At 37.1% G+C, this 23336-nt stretch overlaps 1 protein-coding gene across 1 annotated transcript in view; it reads right to left on the reverse strand.

Annotated features, from left to right (window-relative positions):
- DDX1 (DEAD-box helicase 1) overlaps positions 1-23336 on the reverse strand; it is a 33894-nt gene that overhangs the window by 6525 nt on the left and 4033 nt on the right. Inside the window, exons 4-19 of the mRNA XM_045807104.2 lie at positions 23114-23143; positions 22404-22500; positions 20569-20616; positions 19341-19424; positions 17514-17597; positions 17060-17136; positions 16311-16383; positions 14548-14624; positions 14318-14432; positions 13452-13590; positions 8973-9033; positions 5663-5761; positions 4729-4818; positions 3614-3802; positions 2894-2945; positions 973-1119 (exon numbers count right to left, since the gene is read on the reverse strand). Coding sequence (XP_045663060.1) covers positions 973-1119; positions 2894-2945; positions 3614-3802; positions 4729-4818; positions 5663-5761; positions 8973-9033; positions 13452-13590; positions 14318-14432; positions 14548-14624; positions 16311-16383; positions 17060-17136; positions 17514-17597; positions 19341-19424; positions 20569-20616; positions 22404-22500; positions 23114-23143 — 1462 coding nt within the window. The remainder of the gene's footprint in view (positions 1-972; positions 1120-2893; positions 2946-3613; positions 3803-4728; positions 4819-5662; positions 5762-8972; positions 9034-13451; positions 13591-14317; positions 14433-14547; positions 14625-16310; positions 16384-17059; positions 17137-17513; positions 17598-19340; positions 19425-20568; positions 20617-22403; positions 22501-23113; positions 23144-23336) is intronic.

Genomic DNA, 23336 nt, shown 5'->3' on the forward strand with positions numbered 1-23336 from the left:
AGCCATAAGATAGCAATGTTAATTTTATTTATAAATGTAAGAACTTTCACCAACGTGGCTGTACAGCCATGGTGGGAGTGGTCCAGTTGCTCCACATCCTCGCCAAAATGTGGCATCGTGTGTTTACTCTAGCCATCGCACTGAGCACACAGTGCTATTACACTGCGATTTTGCACGGCCCTAACGACTGAGCGTGTTGAGCACTTCTTCATGTTGGTTTCTTTATTTCATGTTACAAGGAACATAACATTAGAATCATCATATAGTCATTGCGGATTAAATATTTTATTACACAGTGACCTTTATTTCTAGTTCATATTTTTGTCTTAAATTCTACTGCATCTCGTTAATATAGCTAGACCGACTTTCTTTTGATTAGTAGTTTAGCTGACACATATATTTCTTCAGCCCCTTTCCATCTGTCCATGTCCTCAGGTTTTAAGTAGATCTCTAGTAAACAGCATATAGCTAGATTTTATCCAGTCAAACCATCTATGCCTTTTAACCGAGGACTTTAGTCCACTGATACATAGTGTTTATTTCTATACTCGGACTTTTCCACCAGCCATCTTACTCTGTAATTTCTAACCATTCTGCTTTTTCTTATTATTTCTCCTCTTGCTTTCTTAGCCTTTTTAAGATGCCTTTTTCCTCATTTATTGGCTTAGAAGACATACATTCTATTATTTAATAATTATACTTGAAATTTTAACATTAAAGTTAATCAGTAACATTACCCTTCTTCCAAATGACAGCAGGGCCTCCGAAAGCTGTGATGAACCTGTCCCTGCGTGGAAAGCCCGCACTGTCCCCCAGGGCTGAGCATACAAAATACTGGATAAGCACAGACACTTACAATGCACCATCACTACTTTAAATCCTGTGCATGCATTCTAGACTGCATCAACATGAGACTAATAACCTATTAAATGAGGAAATAAACACAATTTATTTCAAGTGAGGAAACATTACCTCCTCCTTGTTGCATAAAATATTGCTCCAAGTTATCACAGTCAATTTTGGTTCTACAGAAAATAATTGCTTGATCCATCTTGTGTTCCTTGATTGCCCGGACAGCATACTCCCCCTTCAGGATTTTAATAGCTTCAGACCACATCTCTTGAATATCATAACAACAAAAATGGAAAAAGAATTTCAATCTAAAATTGTTATAAACACACATAATTACAGTCATACACTTACTGCTTAACACACCTAAAACACTCTGCTTTAATGTAAGTATTACAGACAAAAATAAGTAATATTAAGATAGGACGAAATAGTGAGAATATCCATTCACTCATTTATTCCTATTTCTGTTAACGTACGTTTGTGCCAGCTTATGGGGCACCAAAACACCTATACCCATACCTCTTATGAGGGAAAACAGACACGTAAACACACAAGGAAACAGAACTTCACACCTACGACAAAGCTCTGTTCCTCCCTCTCATGGACAACTCATCATACTCTGCCTTGCATTAACTTCCCTAACTGCTCAATAAGTGCTTTTAAAAAGAATCAGTGTACTTTTTAAATCAGTCTAACATCAGAAACTTCATACTTCTTTCTATGGAATAAAAACTGTACATCAAACTAAGTCATTTCTCAGCCATCACCTGCCATCTCTGTTTTGGTGGGAAGCTGTGCTATACTTACCAACTATCTAATGCGAAATTTTAATTCTGTAACCCATTACATTTCTGTCTAGTCATATGTAATTGTTGTATAAACTACGCAAAACATTTACAAGAAAAAAATATATGAAGTAACAATTTTTATTTTATAAAATGAATTCTTAAACAGTGGGAGGATACACGATTTTGAACCATCAGTGTCTCTGCCCTTTTCCAACAATAAGGCTAGTTGAGCATGCTCTTTGTATATAAATTCGGAACTGCACATAAAACTGAATCCAAAGGGACTCCATTTAATCAAGATTTCAGAAAATTCACTTTTCAGATACTTGTCATAAACCTACCCATGAATCCAACTGTGAAGCAAATGCAGTCTCACCCTTCCCAATGATCCACATGAGACATCTGACATCAACCATGCAGCTTAATAGGTCTGAAATCTACTTTAGGTCTGAAATCTACCATAAGCACTATCCTGGCAAAACAATGTTGCCCGTCCGTAGATCTTTAAAATATTATGCACCTGAAACAAATGGTCTCTGCTCTGCACAAAAGTATCTTCATTGAATTAACTGTTCAGCTTTCTAAAAACTGATAAATATTTAATGATTTAATGATATTCAGTTTAGGAGGATGAAAAAGTCCTGGAGATGGATGGTGGCAATGATGCAAAGTAGGAATGTACTTCATGCCACTGAACTTGATCCACTTGAAAATGGTTAAAATGGGAAATTCTGTGTCAAGTATACTTTACCAGATACAAAAAGAATAGATAAATATTTCAAGATAATTTCTGTATCTTTCACAAAGTTGTAAGCTAAAGACATTTTCCTTTATTACTTAATTCCCTCAATGAAGAATCTATGTGACATTTCTCCTGGAATTCAGGACCAATATAAAATCTGTTGCCAGAGAAATCTGCTGATATCCTATGATAAATAAGAATTCAAAAATTCAAAATATTTGTGACATAGATGCCAGGAGACTAACATCTGTAATTCAGTGATTAATACTGCTCTAAGTTGACTGGTATCAGCCATTTCCCCCATTTCCTTATTATTTTTGTTGCTTTTATTTTCAGATTTCCTATTCTAATTTTATAGGTCACCTCAAATCCTTCATGAAAATAAGGCATAAATTCAATAAAACAAACCAATTTGTTTTCAAAATCTTCCAACACCATTGATTAATTCATTCACCCATTCATTCATTCACTCACTCATTCATTCACTCACTCATTCATTCATTCAACTTACCCGGACTATTAGCACCAGGCCTTGTGTTATCTTTTGCATGAACATCATCAGTCTATCAAAAGAAAATGATAAAAAAGGGGGAGCAAGTGGCTAAGTAAGGATTCCAAACAGGTATCATTTTTTTTTTTTAAGGGAAAAATGTATCTAACTGTAGACTGCATTTCAGACATACATCTTTAGAGTATGTAGGCAAAACCATTCTTCAGATTTAGAGAACTCTTTATTAACTGTGGGTCTAAGGCTAATCAATTTTAAATGTAACAATAAAAACACAAAGGTGGCTTATAGAATATTGTATATTTACAATACATAATACACCCTTATTTTAAAAAGGTAAATCTAAGAACAGTGGGGGAAAGAAAGACCAGATAGACACATGAAATTGATTTTTAGGAAAATACGGAACCTCAAGAGGACACTAAAATAATATTAAAAATAGCAATCATTGTATCTGAAATTAGATCTATGTATATGAATAATCCTACTCATTTATCAAAATTACATCAAGGAAGATGATCATTAAAAATAACTCTTACAGAGAAAAAAAATAAAAGCCTATCACTTACTCCATGCTCTCAAGGCCTAAACTTTCCTGGTCAATGTGCTGGACTTCTCTTTTCTTAGGTACAATATTTGGCTATAAGCATCACTAAGAGCCCAAGGTTAAGCTAGTTTAGGAAGTTTTATTCTCCACAAATGTTAACAGGATAAAGTACTCACTCTAATGTGGTTTTTCCCAAGCCTTTCCCAGAGTCTGTCAGTTCTGGGATTCACTGGGACAACAACATGGTGTACAGTGTCCGGAACGGAGTCTTCTCCTTTTAAATCAACCCATGTGGGAAAATGCATTATCTTCTCAGACAGCTTCTTCACATCAAAAGAATGCAAAGTAGCAGAGCAAACAATCACCTAAGAGGGAAATAAAAAATTTACATCAACAATAATAATTCTACCATATGAATACTAATGTGGGGCCCAAAGTACGTAAATCCAGAATCTACAGATGAGTTTAATACCTGACCCTGCAGCAGCACTAGTGGCGTGACTTTGGGCTCGTTATTCTCTCTGAACTACAGTCCCCTCGCTCACACTGAGTCCCCTCACTGCCACAGAAACCATGCCGATTCTACATGGTCCTACAAAGACTGAGATGAAGAGGTTTCTGAAGATCTGAAATCTTAAGTTACTATTTATTCCCTTCTCTTCCCCTTAAAGCCTCCTCTACCTCTTAAATTCTTCCTAGGGAAGACGGGGGAGAAAAATAAGAGTAGTATTTTAAGAAATAATTACAAAAGAAACAACTGTTTTTCAACAGCTCAAGATATTGCCTCCTCAGGGGTGCCTGGGTGGCTCAGTCGTTAAGCGTCTGCCTTCGGCTCAGGGCGTGATCCCAGCGTTCTGGGATCGAGCCCCACATCAGGCTCCTACGCTGGGAGCCTGCTTCTTCCTCTCCCACTCCCCCTGCTTGTGTTCCCTCTCTCGTTGGCTGTCTCTCTGTCAAATAAATAAGTAAAATCTTTAAAAAAAAAAAAAAAAGATATTGCCTCCTCAAACAGGAAGCAGTACTCAGAGTCTGGAATATAAATTGGAATGCTCTGGAGAGAAAAACAACTAGGAATTTTTTACTTATCCTCGGTGACACCTAATTTCCTCAAGTTCCCTTCTCCTGCATTTCTACGAGCAGCTTTTAAGACCGTTTCTTTGTGCGTACTATTTACTCAGGTAATAAAATGTTTTATACAGCAGTTAACTTAATCAGAAAACACTAAAACAAAATGTAAAACAAAACAAAATAAGCATTAACACTATTTTAAAGTGCATCCATCATTTCATACCTGAAGTCTTTTCCCATCAGAGGTAATCTGAGGAATCTGATTGTGAATCCTATTTATAAAATCGGAGTAACCTTGAGAAAGAAGCCCATCCTGAGTGAGAAGCAAAGAAAAGCAAACATTTTTTAAATCAATACCTGAATCTTTTTTTTGTAAATTAAATGTAGAAAGATAATGGAAATGAATTCATAAGCACGCATATCCCCATATTCTCAAAATGGTTATTTTCTATAAGATAAAGACAAGTTATAAATCCAACTTTAAATTCCATGTGACTAAAACATGAAAAAGCTGACAATAAGCAATCCAAAAACTATACTCCAGTAATCCAGAACGAATACGAGAGATAACAGCTCCTACCACATACCTTTAAACATACGATTTTAATATGAAAAAATGAAAACAAAAATCCTCAGTGCTAAAAAAACCACCTCATCTTGAAAATACTTTGGAAGTACGTCTCAAGATCCTCCAAGACATTAATGTCCTTAGAGTTCACACTGTGCAACTATGACAGGAAGAAATAATTGTAACGTGTAAAATAATCTATGTAACAACAAAGACAGCTATTCGGAGTAAAAAACAAATCTACATATCTAGTCACACGAGTGGTTAAATAAACCATGAAGAATTCATGTAATAGAGAACTAGACAGCCTTTAAAAACTGTTCACAAATAAGGACACGAAATACTTATGATACTTAACATTGAGGAAAAAAAAAGATTTCCTAGATTCACACAGCTTGATTTACCACATAAAATAAGTCTTTATATTATATAAGGAATGTGAAATGTACCAAACTGGTAATAATGATTATTTCTAGGTATTGGGATCATGACTGAATTGTGTTTTTTTTTTTTATCATTTTACATATTTTTATCTCCAAAAACATAAACAAACATTTTTTTTTTAAAGCATGACTATATTTCAACATACAGCTTCATCCAGGACCAGGAATCGAACTTGGGATAAGTTCAGCTTTCCAGTTGACACCAAATCATCTAGTCTTCCTGGAGTGCCAACGACTATATCTACCTGAAAAGTATCAAAAGAAGCACCTGATGAAAACCAAAGCACTATTACAATCACTGTGAAACAGTAACCAACGGTGGTTCACTTACAGTGGAAACACACATACTGAAGCGGTCACCATCAGCCCCAAATTCTCAGAACAGGAGCTGTAGATAATGCCCTATTACCAAACCTGTATTTGGTTTGGAGTTCATATGAAGATTTTGGTAACTGATTTTGACATCCTTAACTGTTACGTACAGTTTAATACATAAAATTTGTATTTTCTGAGTGAATGAGTTTATGGAACTCTTTCTGAAATCAAACCAGGATTCAAATCCCAGCTCCACCATTACCCAGCTGTGTGACCTCAACTTCGTTCATCTCTTCTAGTGTCAACTTTCTCTTTTTTGAAATGGGCAACACCTTCGGCGTTGCAAGATGGCTGTGACAACTGAGGGACAGATACGTAAAGCACCTGATGCCTAGTATGCCAGATGCTCGATAAATGTAGTTCTAGTTGATGACGACGATGATCTGACTACCTCGGAACACAATAATCACTACTTGTCAAGTGCTTATAATGAACAGGCACTGTGTTAATGTTTTACCAGTACTGTATCATCTCATGACCACTAAAGAAAACACTACTATTATTATTCCTTTTTTTTTTTTAAGTAGGCTCCATGCCCGGTGTGGAGCCCAACATGGGGCTTGAGCTCATGACCCTGAGTTCAACACCTGAGCTGACATCAACAATCAGATGCTTCACCAACTAAGCCATCCAGGTGCCCCAATTATTCCTATTTTTAAATGAGGAAACTGAAGTTTAGAATACTGAAATCACAAAAACTTAACTGATACAGCTTTTAAGTACCCAAACTGGGATCTCAAACTCAGTCCAAACATGAGAAAAGGTCTAAATGAAGAACAAAGTTTATTTAGCTTTTTATTATAAAAATTCTCAAACATACTCAAAGGGAAGAGAATAATGAACCCCCACACCAGCATAAACAATGAACAACATTTTCCATTCACACACACATCTTTTAATCATGTTCATAGTAATGAGGAATATGGGCTTTGAAGTAAGCTCTACCTCGGAGTCATAAGATCTTGCGCAAGTGACTTAATATTTAGTGTAAGTCCTCTTCCTAATATGTAAAAATGAGGAAGAGTGCCATCTCAGAGGGCTACTGTGAGAACTGAGTAAGAAAATATACGTAAAGCATTTAGCTGTGCTTAGTCCATTTCCAGAAAGTAGCCAATAAAGGTAAGTTATTTTAAAAGTGTATAAAAGTGGGTGAGCACAAATAAGATATTATATAAAATTATTCAATTAAAATTAGGCAATTTAAAATAAAACTTCTCTATTAATCGGCCTGAAAACTCACTTCTATTCTTAATTGTTTTCTCCACTGTAGACTAAAAACATAAAACTTTCTCCAAACAAATTTATCACTGTAGTATCATTACTTCAACATCTCACCCCTTGAAAAAGCAGAATACTGCACAGAACAGGACTTTTAATTTGAACCAATATGAGGCATTTATATCCCCTGAAAAATAAAAGGCTTTTCTGAAGTTATTGTTTCATTTGTACTGATAACTATAAGTCTCAGTTCAATGTAGAGAATATTGCCTGAAAATATGAAGATAATGCCTGTTAAATGTATTAAGAACCAAATACATGCCAAGCGCTGCGACAGGTGCTGTACACAGCAATGAACAAAATATCATTCTGGTTCTGTGTGTAACATCTCTTTACTATAGGATTCCAACCCACATGTGAGTTTCCACCCTCCTCAATTTCAGCAGCTAAAGTTAGCATGAAAACTCTATGTGAAATACAGACACTAGGTCTCTCAGGTTTAAAAAAACGACGAACTGGAAAAACCTGTATAATAGCACCGACTTCTACTCCTCTAGGCCTCAACTGCACATGTTGCATAACTGAGCAACTTTTTAAAATTGTAATTACATAGTTCTACTCTCTCACTCCAAAGCCGACTTCTAGCCCAGCACAAGACCCAACATAAGACTAAGGCTAAGCCAGAGGGTGAGGGAGATCACAGGAGGAGAGAATACAGATGGAAAGAGCAGAAAGAAAACATATTAGATTCCCTAAGTAGAAAGGAACTGAATCCTGTCAAGAAACCCACAGAATAACATTGCCATTGGATTTAGCCAGTACCAAATTTTAGATATGACTGACAGAAGCAAATAGAATTCCCTAAAAGCTCCGCAGCTGGAAAATAGGAGTTAAGAAGCTTAATAACTTATGAGGAAAATGGATTTGGGTTTGAGGAGCCAAGAATGGGAATGAACATTAAATCTCTTACGACCACTAAAAAATAGAGCACAGCAAATAAGAACATATCAAAGCAATATTACTATCTTAAAATAGTATTAACAAGTACAGTAATAGGATTCCTTGCTTTTAATATGTCATATCGGGTCAATCTAAACCATACGGCATAAAATTTCATTTGACAGGGGCACCAATGGAACTGAAGGAAGTGGACATATTTCCTCGCTGTGACTCAGTATCAGGTGGGTTAGATTAAATGTTGAAATATTTAGGAAAGGAAATGGAAGAGAAATTTGAAAGGGGCAAGTTATTTCATACATATGAAATATTTTATGAAGTCCTAGCTATATCTAGCTTCACAGAACTGATGAGCGCAGCCAGTTAAGAATATTCCCCAATAATGAGGATCCCGGTCCTAGCTTTGTCCTTTGTAACTGCATGCCTGCGTACCCTCTGTAAGACCCCTGACCCATATCTGAACTCATTTCCCTCCTCCTGAAACCAAAGTTTATCACTTTTCATCCTTCCCTTGGGTCACTGCCAAAATGTCCACATTCTCTGCAATCCCCTTGATTTCCATTTCTATTCTTAACTCCAGTTTCTTCTTTTTCCATTATTCCTAAAACAAAGGACTCTTAATTCATGAGAAAGCAAGAAGAAAATCCTCCAAGTGCTCACAAGGTAAACCAAAAGAAAAAAAAAATGACGTATGCTGAATTGTGCACGAGGGGTTTGGAATAACTACTGAGCTATATACTCCTGGGAAAAGAAAAGACATACTTGCAACATGTTTTTGAACAAATTTTGTTTTCATCTTGTGCTCATTTCAGCCTCACTTGATTTTTCTTGAAACACAACAGAACTACACTGCCAAAATGACAACTCATAATGTAACCTCTTAAAAATTTTAAAAGTACAACTTACCCCATTATCCAAAACAGAGAGCTGATCCCGCGCTGCAACACCTCCAATTATCAGAAGCTCCCTGAAATAAAATACCATAATGATAACGTAGAAAAAGGAAGCTTGCCTTATTGTTTGACTTACATCCACTTCCTTTAAGTGGATTACGGTTGAGTTAAGTAACTGAGAAAGAATCTACAATGAAAGGCCGGCGAAGGGTGGAAACCAAGCACACTTGCAGCAGCCACATAAATGCTAGAGCAGCCGACGTGCTGAGTGAGCAGCACGTGAAAGCTCAGAACCCAGGAGACGCTGGTTCTCACTCGTCTCCATGTCCTCCTGTACTACATTAATTCCTGGCACCCAAAAATCTGCTTTCAATCTACCTTCTTGAACATTTGTGGTTGTAGGTGTACAAAATATCTCTGAAAGAATATATAAATATCAATTTTTACAAGTTGCCTCTGGGTAGGATAACTAAAAGCTGAGGGGAAAAGTTGACAGACTTACTTTTATCAGGATATTCTTTTGTATTGTTTGAATTTTTCTCATTCTTAATAAAAAATTTTTTAATGTTTAGGTTAAAAAGATCACCTTATACCAAGGCAATTCTATGGGGGGGGAAAGAACAGCCTTTTCAACAAATGGTGCTGGAACAAATGGATATGCACATGCAAAAGAATGAAGTTAAACCTCTTCTTTATACTACACACAAAAATTAACTCAAAATGAATTACAGGTGCAATTATAAGACGTAAAACTATAAAACTCTTAGAAGAAAACATAGGGGTAAATTTTCACGACTTTGGGTTAGGCAAAGTCTCATCATATACAACAACAAAAACAAAAGCAACAAATAAAAAAATGAATTGGACTTCATCGATATTAAAAACTTTTGTACTTCAAAGACACTACCAAGAGGGTGAAGATATTTGCAAATCCTTTATCTAATAAATACTATTACATGGGTATCAGACTATATAAAGAACTCTCATAGCTCAACAAAAAGACAACCCGACTGAAAAATAGGCAAAGAATGTGGACGTTACAGATGGCCAAGAAGCATAAGAAAATATGTTCAACATCATTAGCTATTAGGAAAATGCAAATCAAAACCATAGTAAGATACTACTTCACACCTATTAGAGTCCTCTTAGGACGGCTACAATCAAAATGAGAGGGAAGTGTTGATGAGGATTTGGAGAAACTGGAACCCCTACACGTTACTAGTAGGAATGTAAGGCGGTGTTGTCACTTTAGAACACAGTTGGGCTGTGCCTGAAAACACTGAACATGAAGTTACTATATGATCCAGCAATTCCACTCCTAGGTATATAGCCAGAAGAAATGAACTGGGACTGGAAGGGAAGATGAATAGTAAAATCTTGCACACTAATGTTCACAACACAGTAGCCAAAAAGTGGTAACAACCCAAATGTCCATCATGGATTCATAAGCAAAAACATGGTGAGTGCATATAAAGGGGATAGTTTTTGGCAATAAAAAAAACTAAGCACTGATCCACGCTGTGTCATGAACGAACCCTGACAACATCAGGCTAAGGGAGAGGGCCAGTCACAAAAGAGCATGTATCACCCAATCCCATTCATGTAAAAAGTCCAAAATAGGCAAATCTACAGACAGATAATAAATCAGTGGCTGCCTCGGCATGGCGAGGTCAGGAGGACACCTAATGGCTGTTAACAGGTACAGTGTTTCCTTTGAGGGTTAGGAAAAAGTTTAAAAACTAGTTTTGGTGATAGCTGTACAACTGTGAACATAATAAAAACTAAAAGCAACCTAACACTTGAAAGAGTGGATTGTATGGTATGTGAATTAGATCTCACTAAAGCTATTTACAAAAAGATTGTCTCCGTCTTATAAAGCAGGCAAAATTATTTCCTGATACAGCCAGATAACTTTCAATCAGAAATATTAACCATGTATCTTCCTTTATTAATTTTATTCTTAATGATTAGTCTTTTAAAAAATCCCAGAGCACACTAAGAAAGTAGATGACTTTAACAATGAGCCTTATAACACCACGACTGATTTAAAAATTGGCTTTATGGTTTCCTATCTTCATCTTGAACAATTCAGATAGGAGAAATAACACAAAGCGCTTTCTCACCTATAAATGTCCATTATCTTGGCATATTCCCTAACCACCTACCACTCTAGAGCCATTACATTTCCTAAATCTGGTAATATTAGATGCCACATTATCTATATAAGAATCACCTGGAAGAGCTGCCATTTTTAAGAAAACAAATTCTAATTCCTATTCCCTGGAAATTCTGATTCAATATATCCAAAAGAGAAACAATAAATAATTTGTATCTTTAAATAAGGTCCCTAAGTTTCCAGGTTTGGAATCTATGGTCCTTAAATCTATCATTTCTTCTCCTATAATACTCTTACCCACTTTCCTTATCAAATATATGTATCCCTATAAATTTAGCAGAAGAATACACACACACACACACCCCAATCTATGCCTGTATGCAAAGCACTGTAGGCTTGGGGAATATAAAAGAACAGACCCTGTCTTAAGGATTGTAAAACTAAGCTAGGATGAGCAAAGCTATGCATATTTAAAACAAGGAACACTAACATGTGACAGTGTGTAAGGACTAAGGTGAGGCATACACAGTCAGTGATATCCAAGGAGGGAGAAAGACCTGGGCTGGTATAACCAAGTCAGCGTCACAGACTAGCACTTGAGCTGGGTTTTCAAGGAAGGCTCCTTTGTACAGAACACCAAAATGAGTAAACCACAATTTTACCTTCTTAACAAATAAATTGATTTTATTATTCATCTTCCCTTCCAGTCCCTGTTCATAAGCTAACGTTAACCTCTACACATAATTACAGCACAAAAATCCATTCATATTAGCATTTTACATTCTTCCAAAAAACACTCTCTTACGAAGAATTCCAAGTCCCTTACACGAAGCAGATGCCCTGGTTGTGTCCTCCTACAGTGACTTTCCCTATCGTATCCCCAAGGCATTTTACCCCATTTATTCCATTGTTTCTCTCCCTTTCACACAATCCCCACACTCCCACACTTAATTCTGTGAAAGCAAGGACTTTCTCATTGTTATGTCCCTGATCCTGAGCCTAAAACTTCACACATAGTAGGTATTCAAATAGTTCCCAAATAAGTGACGGCATCAGTCCTCAAAACAAAATTAAGAATTATTTTACCTAAAAAACTGTATCAACTATAATTTATCCCTGAGTTAAGTTTAGCTTGTAAGATCAGTATTAAAAAGATGGTCCTGCATGATGTCAACAATTCCAAGTTTCTGAAATCAGACAGCGGTGATGCTGGCACACCCTGATGATGCCAAAAACCACTGAATTGGCCCCACGTTGGGTGTAGAGATTACTTAAAAATCAAAACAAACAAAAAAACCAAAAAAACCCCACTGAATTGTATACTTTAAATGGTGAATTTTATGGTGTGAAAATTATGTTTTAATAAAAAAGGTAATTAACAAAAATCGAGTGACAAATCAACTCAGAGTAGTTTATAAGGTCCGGCCTACCTCAAAACAAAAGGGGTTGCTACTGAGCAAGAAGCTCCACAAGATCACTTAACTTAGGGTCTCCCTCCAGTGGCACCAAGAGGCCTCTGACGAGGCAGTGACCAGTGAAAGCCCTCATCCCTGTGAGACAGGCTAGACTCAGCTTCCCCAAACGGTTTACCAACATGCTAGAAACAGTGATGTATTTTCTATACAAGTGAAGTGATGAATCTAACACTGAATGAAATGTTCCCTTTAAAAATTTAATTTTGGGGCGCCTGGTGGCACAGTCAGTTAAGCCTCCAACTCTTGGCTTTGGCTCAGGTCGTGATCTCAGGGTCATGGGATTAAGCCCCACTTCAGGCTCTGTGCTTGCTCAGGGAGGAGTCTGCTTAAGATTCTCTCTCCCCTCTCCCTGTGCCCCTCTGCACTCCCCCACCCCCGCATATGTGCACACCCTGCCTCTAAAATAAATCTTTAAAAAATACAAAATAAAAAGTTAATTTTTAGTGATACTGTTTTGCAAACCATGATATTTCATGTAAGAGAAAAATCTCAATTTGCTTATTTTTGAACCAACTTATCAAACAGGAGTTTTAGGGGTGCCTGGGTGGCATCCAACTCTTGATTTCAGCTCAAGTATTGATCTCAGTGTTGCGATATCCAGCCTCCTCAGGCTCTGGGCTGGGAGTAGAGCCTGCTTAAGATTCTCTCGGCCCCTCCCCAACCCCAGCGCGTGAGAGCACCCGCTCTTTCTCTCCCCCTCAAAAAACAAAACAAACAAAAAAAATACTTGTTTTATATAAAAACTAATTGCTACTATATATCAAAGTTAAATAGTTACACACTCACACATGTGCGTATGTACGCATACTGAATTTCTACCTCATTTTTTTTGTCTTACTCTTCTTCCACACCACCTCAAACCTAAAAACAACAGGCATTTGAGCACAAAAGGAAGCTTTACCTTAATTTAGGATTATCAATATATTTCTTAAATTGCTTGACGTTATTCAAAGTCTGTTCAGCTAACTCTCGGGAGGGCTCGACGATGAGAGCTTTCGGAGCATTGGGGAGAAACTTTGTTTGTGCCACCTGCGCATTACCTTAAAAAATAAAAACCAGTGGAACATGTTCAAATCACACCTCAGTACCTTTACTTGTAAAGCATGAGCATAAATATTCCAATATCAAAATTTTCAATAACAACTGTCAAAAACTATAGGAGATGGTCATAAAGTAAAGCTAAGATTCCTAAAATGAACTACGGCTTCTTTAAATTTACTTGCAATGACTGCAATTGATTATATGTTTTGTGATAAAGTAAACAAGCTATGAAATGTATTTACTTTAAGTAACTGAATTAAATTAGCCAACAGAATGATAAGAGTATGAGTTTTGGAATCCAACTGCTTGGGTTTAAATTCAGTTCTACCACTTACTTGCTGTGTGACCTTGGGCAAGTTACGTCAAGTCCCTATTCCTCGAGGCCTTTGTCTGTAAAATGGGAAGAGTACTACCTTATAGGGTTGTGAAGGTTAAATAATCTATGTAAAGAATGTAACACAGTGCCAAGGCACTTAATAAGCACAATTTTATAAATACTAGGTATCATCAACATGATCGGGTTCCCCCAAATGCCTAAACTGAAACCAAATACTCAACAGTTTATGAATTAGGTTCTGAAACTGAATTCTACTGATGTGTTAAGTAAAAAGGTGTGACTGAACCAGCACAGGGAGCATGTGTAACTCACTCACTACGAGCAGCCTCCTTACTGAAGTTTTCGCCAGTACCCCATTCCTGCAATTCTTACCCACTCAAGAGCAATACCTGTGTGCTGTGATTTAACAACATAACTATCCGATGCCTTGGAAAGAGCAACAAAACCATCTTTTGGTGGAAACTTAAATTCTTCTTCACCGAAATTAAATTTTAGTTCGGCATTCTAGCATGGAATAAAGGGAGAAAATGAAAATTCTTAACCTAACAGCAAACTAACCAGTACAAAATAAAGCAGATCAAAGTAGCTTATAAAACATAGCAAACATTTTTCTGATTACCTTCAAAACACAAGCAGGAAAGAGGGCTTGGTTCTTCATATGTGGTGGTATTTCAAATGCCAGACCAAGCTCTTTTCCTAAAAAAAGAGAGATTGAGGAAAGCGAAATGATCAGAAAAGAACCTCCACATGCTCACATCATCCAATCTACCAATCTACTCACATTCGTGCTGTCCCGTCCCGTCCCCGCGGGTCTACCAACCCACCCACATTCGTGCTGTCCCGTCCTGTCCCCACGGATAGACTGGGCTGCCTAATGCCAAACTTCACTTTTTTACTTTCCTCCCACAAGTGCCCCTTCTCCCGCTCTACATTTTCAATCACTCCCTTCGTACCAGATCACTTCCACTGGACACTTCAAAGAGGCAGTCCACAGCATACCAGCATGCTCTAACATTAAAACACAGACAGCCTCCCTAAATCCACATCTTCCTTCATTTACCTTCTATTTTTCTTCTCTCGTTTGTAGTAAAATTCCCTGATTTCAGTTTTCACTCTGTCATTTCATTTCATCCCATTCTCTACTGAAGTGATTCCCAATCAGGCTCTCCCCATCTCACCCGTCACGCTCATCAAAACAGAGATCATTAGTGATATCCACTTGTCAACCCAGTGGTTAATCTTCATCTTTCTTTCTAGGCTATACCCATCAGCAGCACTGGGTACAATCTGATTCCTCCCTCCTTCAAATACGTTTTTCACCTGGACTGCAGGACATCAATCTTTCTTGGTTCTCCTCCTCCTTCACCTCCGCTAAGATTCTCCTCAATTTGCTGACTTCTAACCAAAAGAACACCCCAGGACTCAGATCTCCCCTATTCCTTATCTATTCTCATTCCCTAGGTGATCTCATCCAGTCCTCTGGCTTTAAATATCATCTATAAGCCAACATCTCCCAAAGCTGTATCTCCAACCCTGACCTCCTGACTTACACATTTAACCATTTACTTGACTTCACCACTTAGATGTGTAATAAGTATCTCAAACTTAATATGCCCCAAATAGAACCCCCAGCATCCCACTGGCTCCCTATCTACTGCTACCACGCCTGCCACTCTGTTTTTAACACAGAAGCCGTGATACAGTGAAAGTGAAGAGAGAGGATATCAATTCACTACTCAAAACCATAATGGCTTCCAATCTCACTCAGAAAGTTTGTATCATGGCCTAGAAGGCCCTGTATGGCCTGGCCTCACTATCTCAACTGACCTAACATTCTACCACCCCGCTCCATGCTCAGTGTGTTCCAGACCCACTGCCCTCCTCAGTGTCACTCAAATACCTTAAGCACACTTTTGTCTCAAGGCCTTTGCATTTACTGTTCCCTCTGCTTGAAATACTCTCTAAAGATTTTTGTACAGCCCACCACCCAACTCATCCAGAGTGCTACTCAAATGGCACCTTCCCAGAGAAGGATTCTCTGGCCACCTAGTCTAAAGTAGCATACCCCTAGACTGCTATCACCCTCCGTTCCCCTTACCCTGATTACAATTTCAGTGCACTTGTTCCAACCTAACATATTACCCATCTGTCTCTCCCCCCACCAGTACGTAAGCCACAAGACAAAACATGTTTGTCTACTCCATCTTCTGCTCTATCTCCAGAACCTACCGGTGTACCTGGCATTGAGTAGAAGCTCAGTAGGTATTGGTTCAAAAGAAGAGCAGGGAAGGAGGGAGGACTGAAGAAGAGGGTAAGGGAATTACAAATCACAAATACTGGGCATCATATCGTCTCTAAGAAGGCAATCCATTAAACGCTTACCATTTTTGGAGAATTTGACATGCCCTTTATCTATATCAAGGTAACATCCAATGGTATCATGCATAGTGAATTCCTAGAAAAGCAGAAAGTGAAGTGCTGTTAATAGAAAGAAAAATCGTAAATTAAAGCTAAAAGTTCACATACAACTACATTAAAAATAGTCAGTGCTTCAAAATCATTCCTTGAAGCTCTAACGTCGGTGTTAAAAATGCCTATTGGGGCTCCTGGCTCAGTTGGTGTAGCACACAACTCTTGACCTCAGAGTTCTGAGTTCAAGCCCCATGTTGGGTGTAGAGATTACTTAAAAATAAAATCTTTAACAAGAAAACAAAAGCCTATTACAGCATGTCCTATATCACAGTAGAGGCATCTTGACAGGCTTTTTAGAATCAACATGATATTCAGGCTCATCCACGTTACTACAGATAAAGATTTGACAGAAAACCACACTTAGATTCGCCACGACTAAAGAGAAGAACATATGTATTCAAGTCAAAGCCAAAATCAAAATGGGTGAAAACAGAGACAATGTAATATATTTTGGAGAGGCTAATAAATGGCATAAGGGAAAAATATTTATCTCATTTTGTAACTTTTCTTCAGTGAAATCCAAATCTGAACTTTCGGTGGAAAATATTCAGAAAATCCACTTGAATTTCAGAGTCCCTTTTATACCCCTAGACATATCACAAGTGATCAAATACGTACACAAGAAACCTTACTACGATCAGGTCAATAATACAACTTACCTCTCCATAATTATCAAATTGTTTATTATGGGATTTCTTCCCCGTTCCACCAAAGCCAAATCCGAACTTGTCAGTACCTAGATTTTAAAATGTATTTTATTTATGTGGTTAAGAGTAAATATAAAACTAAAAGCTCTGTACAAATCTATCAAACTACAAAAACTTGAAGCATCTATGCAATATCATGTGGTAAATATTTACGCATACTAACGGTGCTCTGACTTCACTCACATTCTTAACCTTCTTCCTCCTGTTTTACTCTGTAATAATATGTATTTTTTAGTACTTCAAATCTTTTTGGAACACAGTGAAGTACACATAGATTTATTATTTCCGAGTTTTGAAAATATAAACTTTGTGTGGTTAAGTTTATTATTTCGCTCCCCGCTATAATAAAATGTCAACAATCTGCAAATATAAACCAGTAAAATCAGTTAACTTTAGAAACGCTTACCTAGGTCTAAGGAAGCCTGCATGGAAGACCACCCAACTCTGCATAATCCTTGGTCATGACAGGATACTTCATAGTAGTGCTTCCCTATAAGGGCAAAATACTTCGAGATTTATATGCACTTACGAATCATTTACCATGTAGCCACTTTCCCATTGTTTCTGAATTACAATTTTGTATGTTCTGAATGAAGAACTATAGACCTTTTTGTAACAGTAGAAATCTTTTCAGATCCTTGATTTAACTGGGGGCATCACAATGCCGGATTTCGAGCTGTACTACAAAGCCGTGATCACAAAGACAGCATGGTACTGGCACAGAAACAGACACATAGACCAATGGAACAGAATAGAGAACCCAGAAATGGACCCTCAGCTCTTTGGGCAACTTATCTTTGATAAAGCAGGAAAAAACATCTGGTGGAAAAAAGACAGTCTCTTCAATAAATGGCGCTGGGAAAATTGGACAGCTACATGCAAAAGAATGAAACTTGACCACTCTCTCACACCATACACAAAGATAAACTCCAAATGGATGAAAGACCTCGATGTGAGACAGGAATCCATCAAAATCCTAGAGGAGAACATAGGCAGCAACCTCTACGACATCGGCCAAAGCAACCTTTTTCATAACACATCTCCAAAGGCAAGAGAAACAAAAGATAAAATGAACTTGTGGGACTTCATCAAGATACAAAGCTTCTGCACAACCAAGGAAACAGTCAAAAAAACTAAGAGGCAGCCCACGGAATGGGAGAATATATTTGCAAATGACGCTACAGATAAAAGACTGGTATCCAAGATCTACAAAGAACTTCTCAAACTCAACACGCGAGAAACAAATAAACCATAAAACTTAGGGCAGAAGATATGAACAGACACTTTTCCAATGAAGACATACAAATGGCTAACAGACACATGAAAAAATGTTCAAAATCATTAGCCATCAGGGAAATTCAAGTCAAAACCACACTAAGAAACCACCTTACGCCAGTTAGAATGGCAAAAATTGACAAGGCAAGAAACAACAATTGTTGGAGAGGATGTGGAGAAAGGGGATCCCTCCTATATTGTTGGTGGGAATGCAAGTTGGTACAGCCACTCTGGAAAACAGTGTGGAGGTCCCTTAAAAAGTTAAAAATTGAGCTACCCTATGACCCAGCCATTGCACTACTGGGTGTTTACCCCAAAGATACAGACGTAGTGAAGAGAAGGGCCATATGCACCCCGATGTTCATAGCAGCATTGTCCACAATAGCTAAATCGTGGAAGGAACCTTGATGCCCTTCAACAGATGACTGGATTAAGAAGTTGTGGTCCATATATACAATGGAATATTACTCAGCTATCAGAAAGAACGAGTTCTCAACATTGGCTGCAACATGGACGGCACTGGAGGAGATAATGCTAAGTGAAATAAGTCAAGCAGAGAAAGACAATTATCATATGATTTCTCTCATCTATGGAACATAAGAACTAGGAAGATCGATAGAAGAAAGGGATAAAGAAAGGGGGGGTAATCAGGAGGGGGAATGAAGCATGAGAGACTATGGACTCTGAGAAACAAACTGAGGGCCTCAGAGGGGAGGGGGGTTGGGAGAATGGGATAGACTGGTGATGGGTAGCAAGGAGGGCACGTATTGCATGGTGCACTGGGTGTTACACGCAACTAATGAATCATCGAACTTTACATCAGAAACCAGGGATGTACTGTACAGTGACTAACATAATATAATAAAAAACATTAAAAAAAATAAAGCTACTTAAAGAAAGTTCATATATTAATACACTACTTCACAAGTTCATTCAAGTACAAATGCTATTTAAATACCTTTCGTTAATCCTTTAGTAGCTCTGCATCCATGCCACTCCTTCACTTCTCTGCTTTGACAACAAAGACCATCGGACCCAATTGCTGGATTTGAGAAAAACACAAAAGACCATGCCAGTTACTAACAGGTTACATACATTAAGCATCCTGAAACAAATATCAGTCAGTCTCACCAATAAAATAATTCCTTCACTTGTTGCAACATTCCAGACACTGAGACTTACTGATTCCTGAGTAATAAGATCTTCCTCAAAAGTAACTGTCCTTATTCATCCCTGGAGGGCCTTGGCCATGTGGCGGACTAGTTCCTATACTGCTATCTGTTAACTAGGACAAGGCTTTACTGCATCAGGTATGGAAAGGAATCAACACAGCACCCAATCTCACTGCCACTGATACTGTAATTGTATCACCAACACAAATGTGTCTAGACAACCATTCTCTCAAGTCTTTTAAAGAAATGGATCCTCAGAAGGGATGCAGCACTCACTCATCAATCCCTGTTACTCTGATTTTATGCTTAAATTAGAGCCTGAGCAAATACTACACTAAAAGGAAAACAGAAAGTATCTCTGGCTTGTTCCCCAATCCATGGATCCAGATCCATAAAGAGAAAGCAGGAAAAAGCACAAATAAATACAACTGTCGTTATTTGTTAATACTAGGACCCTAAAAAATTATGCTCTATATTCTACCTCACAGTCAGTCACAGTGCTTATTAGAGCTTCCTGACTCTAAGGAAAGCATATGGCTTTGTCTGTACCGGAGAGAAACCATAACTTCTGCCCTGGGTCAGGCCTGCAACCCATATTCAGCACCTGAATGTAGAAGAAACTTTCAAGAGAAGCATCTACATACATATGTATATTTAGATCCTAAGTACATACAGAATTTGTTTCTAATTATAATTTTACATTGCTGCAGATGGGGCATCAATTATGTCAGCACCCTTACTGAATAAATCATCCTTTTTCCCACTGAAATGAAATACTGTTTTCTGCATATTAATGTATCATATATACTGGGACATATTTCCATCATATTCCAATGACATATTTGACTATTCCTATATCACTATTAGACCACTTAAATGTAGTGACTGTATTCTAGTATCTGGTAAATTAAGTCTTCATATACTATTCTTTTTCATAATTTTCTTGGTATTCTCAGGTATTATTAAAAACAAATTTCTGAATTACGAATAAGCTGCTAAAATCTGTCCACTTACCAAAAGCAGATCCTCTATCATATGGGTTCATCTGCCATTTGTTGAGCACTAAAATTAAAATAAGTCACACACAATCATACGAAATGGAAAACACTCTCTAAAAAATAAACCAAATCTTTTGTATTTTATATAATACCTTAATGCTCTAGATTTAATATGATTTTACAAATTACTTAGAATGTATAAGTAAACATTTTGCTGTTTTTATTAAAGGCAAAACTGAAAGTGAAAACTGACACAAGTCAAAGGCAATAAGCACTGCCCTCTGAGCTAAAGGCTTTTCTCCTCACTTGCTTCACTGCACTTGGTAGTAGACAGCACTGATCTTTGTCGTAACCATGAAGGCACTGATAAAATGAAGCTTTGGTAACTAAACACATCAAAATAAATGACCAACATATCAGGACCTAGTTAAGTACTCTGTATCATTTTTAAGAGAAAAGCAAATCCTTTAAATAAGTCAGTATCACATTCAAGTCATAATTTTTTCTTTGCTCACTTGCACAGGATCAGCATTTTCCTTTTTCTAAAACATCTTAACCATCTACGGATAACCAAAGAATTGTAATAGCTAGAGAATTCTGCGTGTTTTCAGGCCTAATTACCTGCAAAAGGTAGAAATCTTCTCTAGATTATTTGTAGTCAAATGATACCTATCATCTGCTTAAACACTCTGATGGAGAAGTAACTTACTCTTGAGGTTCTCGCTCTCATTGTGGGCTCCATCTAGTTACTAGTAAGTACTTAAAACATAAATCTTCATTAGATTATTTCTAATCAGTCCTGGTCCTTTCTAGAACCATTATTTTCTCTCTAGATCCCTTTGAAGATTTTACAATTATCTCATCTCTCTTGTACTTGTTTCTCCATGTTTAAACATCTAGTTTCTTTATTCCTCACAGGCCATGATTTTTGAAATTACTACCATTCTGCTTCTGTTCCTCTGGAAGCATCCTCTTTTATCACCATCTCTCATAAATGAGGGTTTATAGTTGTTACAAGTTCTAAAACTATTTTCGAATAGGCCAATAGTCTAAAGAGTTCATATCCATTATCTCACACAATTTATTTACAAATGAGTTCATTCTATGAACTATGCAACATTGTTACTTTCAAACTACTGAGAAGACAAATGTTAATGTGCCAAGTTCACTCCACTTAAGCTTGCTATTTTGTCACAATACAGAACAAATTTTGTCAAAATATAACAAAACCATAGATGACTCAAGGCAGAATGGGATTCAGAACCATTTAATCAAAGCAACACAATTTACAGATGAGGAAATTGATGTAAGATTATTCATGGCATAGATAGGACTAGAAATCCTAGTAAAGGATCAATCTCCATGTAAACAGGACTAAACACAACAGACTTTAAAATTCATACCTTACATTTTAACTTCCTGGACTCCTTTCTTATCTTAAAAACAATGCATGCCTCCTTTCCCTGTGGAAAGCGGTATCTCCCACCATCATGGAGTTTTATTCCACCAATTTCTTTATAAAATCCTTAATACTTTTGTAAAAGTTCCAATTTATCTTTAATATTAGACATAAAAGGTATTAAGAAAAACATTAAAATAACTAAATATAATTTCCAAAATACCAGTGTTTTCTCAAAGAAAGCACTAACAGTATTTTAGGAGGGACAATCTTTCACTGTTTATGCTGTAAATGGCATTTAGTATCCCTGATTTCCAGAGCACCAAATGCCAACAGCCCTATTCCCCAAATACTGACAACAAAAATGCACACTCTAACGTCCCATCTGTCAATGCCAGGAATGAGAATTACTATTTTTACATAAGAGGAAAATATTAATATGCAAAACTTACCTGAAGCACCAGTTTTAATTGTTGTTTTTCCTTTTTTGCCTTCCTGTTGGTCTTTCAGAGTCTCATAAACTATCTGGATAACTGGAATACTGAAAGCCTATCAAAGAAACAATAGTTCTCTACATTAGTATTCAGATATTAATGACAATTTAGCAATCAATGTTACAAGTTACACGTGCATATTAAATAATTACATATTCCAGATTGATAGTCTAATTTCATTTGCCCAAACCTAAAATACCAGCAAAATAACAAGAGAGTTGATTAAATGAAGGAAATAGGAGGCAGCTGACAACCCAAAACCATAAAAAATGGGGACCTCCAGAACGAACCTAAACTAAAGAGGAAAAATACTGTCCAGTCTGACAAACTGCATCCCTGGTCCAGGCCAACAGGAAAGCCACCTCTATCTGCAGCCTCTTTATTACCAGAGCCATTGCATTAAAATTCAGGAATAAATATAAATACAAAAGATACTGCAACTCTTTATCCAGTATCAGCTTAAAACTGTACTAGTCTTAAACATATATGCTTGCAGATCTTATTTCAGAATTAGCTGGCAACTAAAATATCACTCCCAGTGGCAAGCAATCATTTCCTTACATTTTGGAAAAGGTTGTTTTATTAAATATTCAAAGTAAAAACTACTGTTCAAACTTGCGTTAAAATTCAACTCTTACAAAGTAAGTCAATTTAAGTTTATTACTTACACCAGTTTTTCCACTTCCTGTTTCAGCAGCCTACGTGGGAAAAAAATAGTTGAGTTTACAATTTAGGTTGTCAATTAAAAAGTCAAATTAACATGATAGCATGGAGAAATCTTTAAGACTTGACTGGCTACTGTAATTTTCACAGTGCCTCTTGATCCCTCAGGTGTCTTCAGTCAACTGTGGCTACTGCCAATCCTGTCACTTCTTCCCCATCGCTCAAGAA

This window comes from Ursus americanus, chromosome 7 (genome assembly GCF_024610735.1).
Source record: "Ursus americanus isolate L20-20 chromosome 7, mUrsAme1.1.p, whole genome shotgun sequence".
Taxonomy (NCBI): Eukaryota; Metazoa; Chordata; class Mammalia; order Carnivora; family Ursidae; genus Ursus; species Ursus americanus.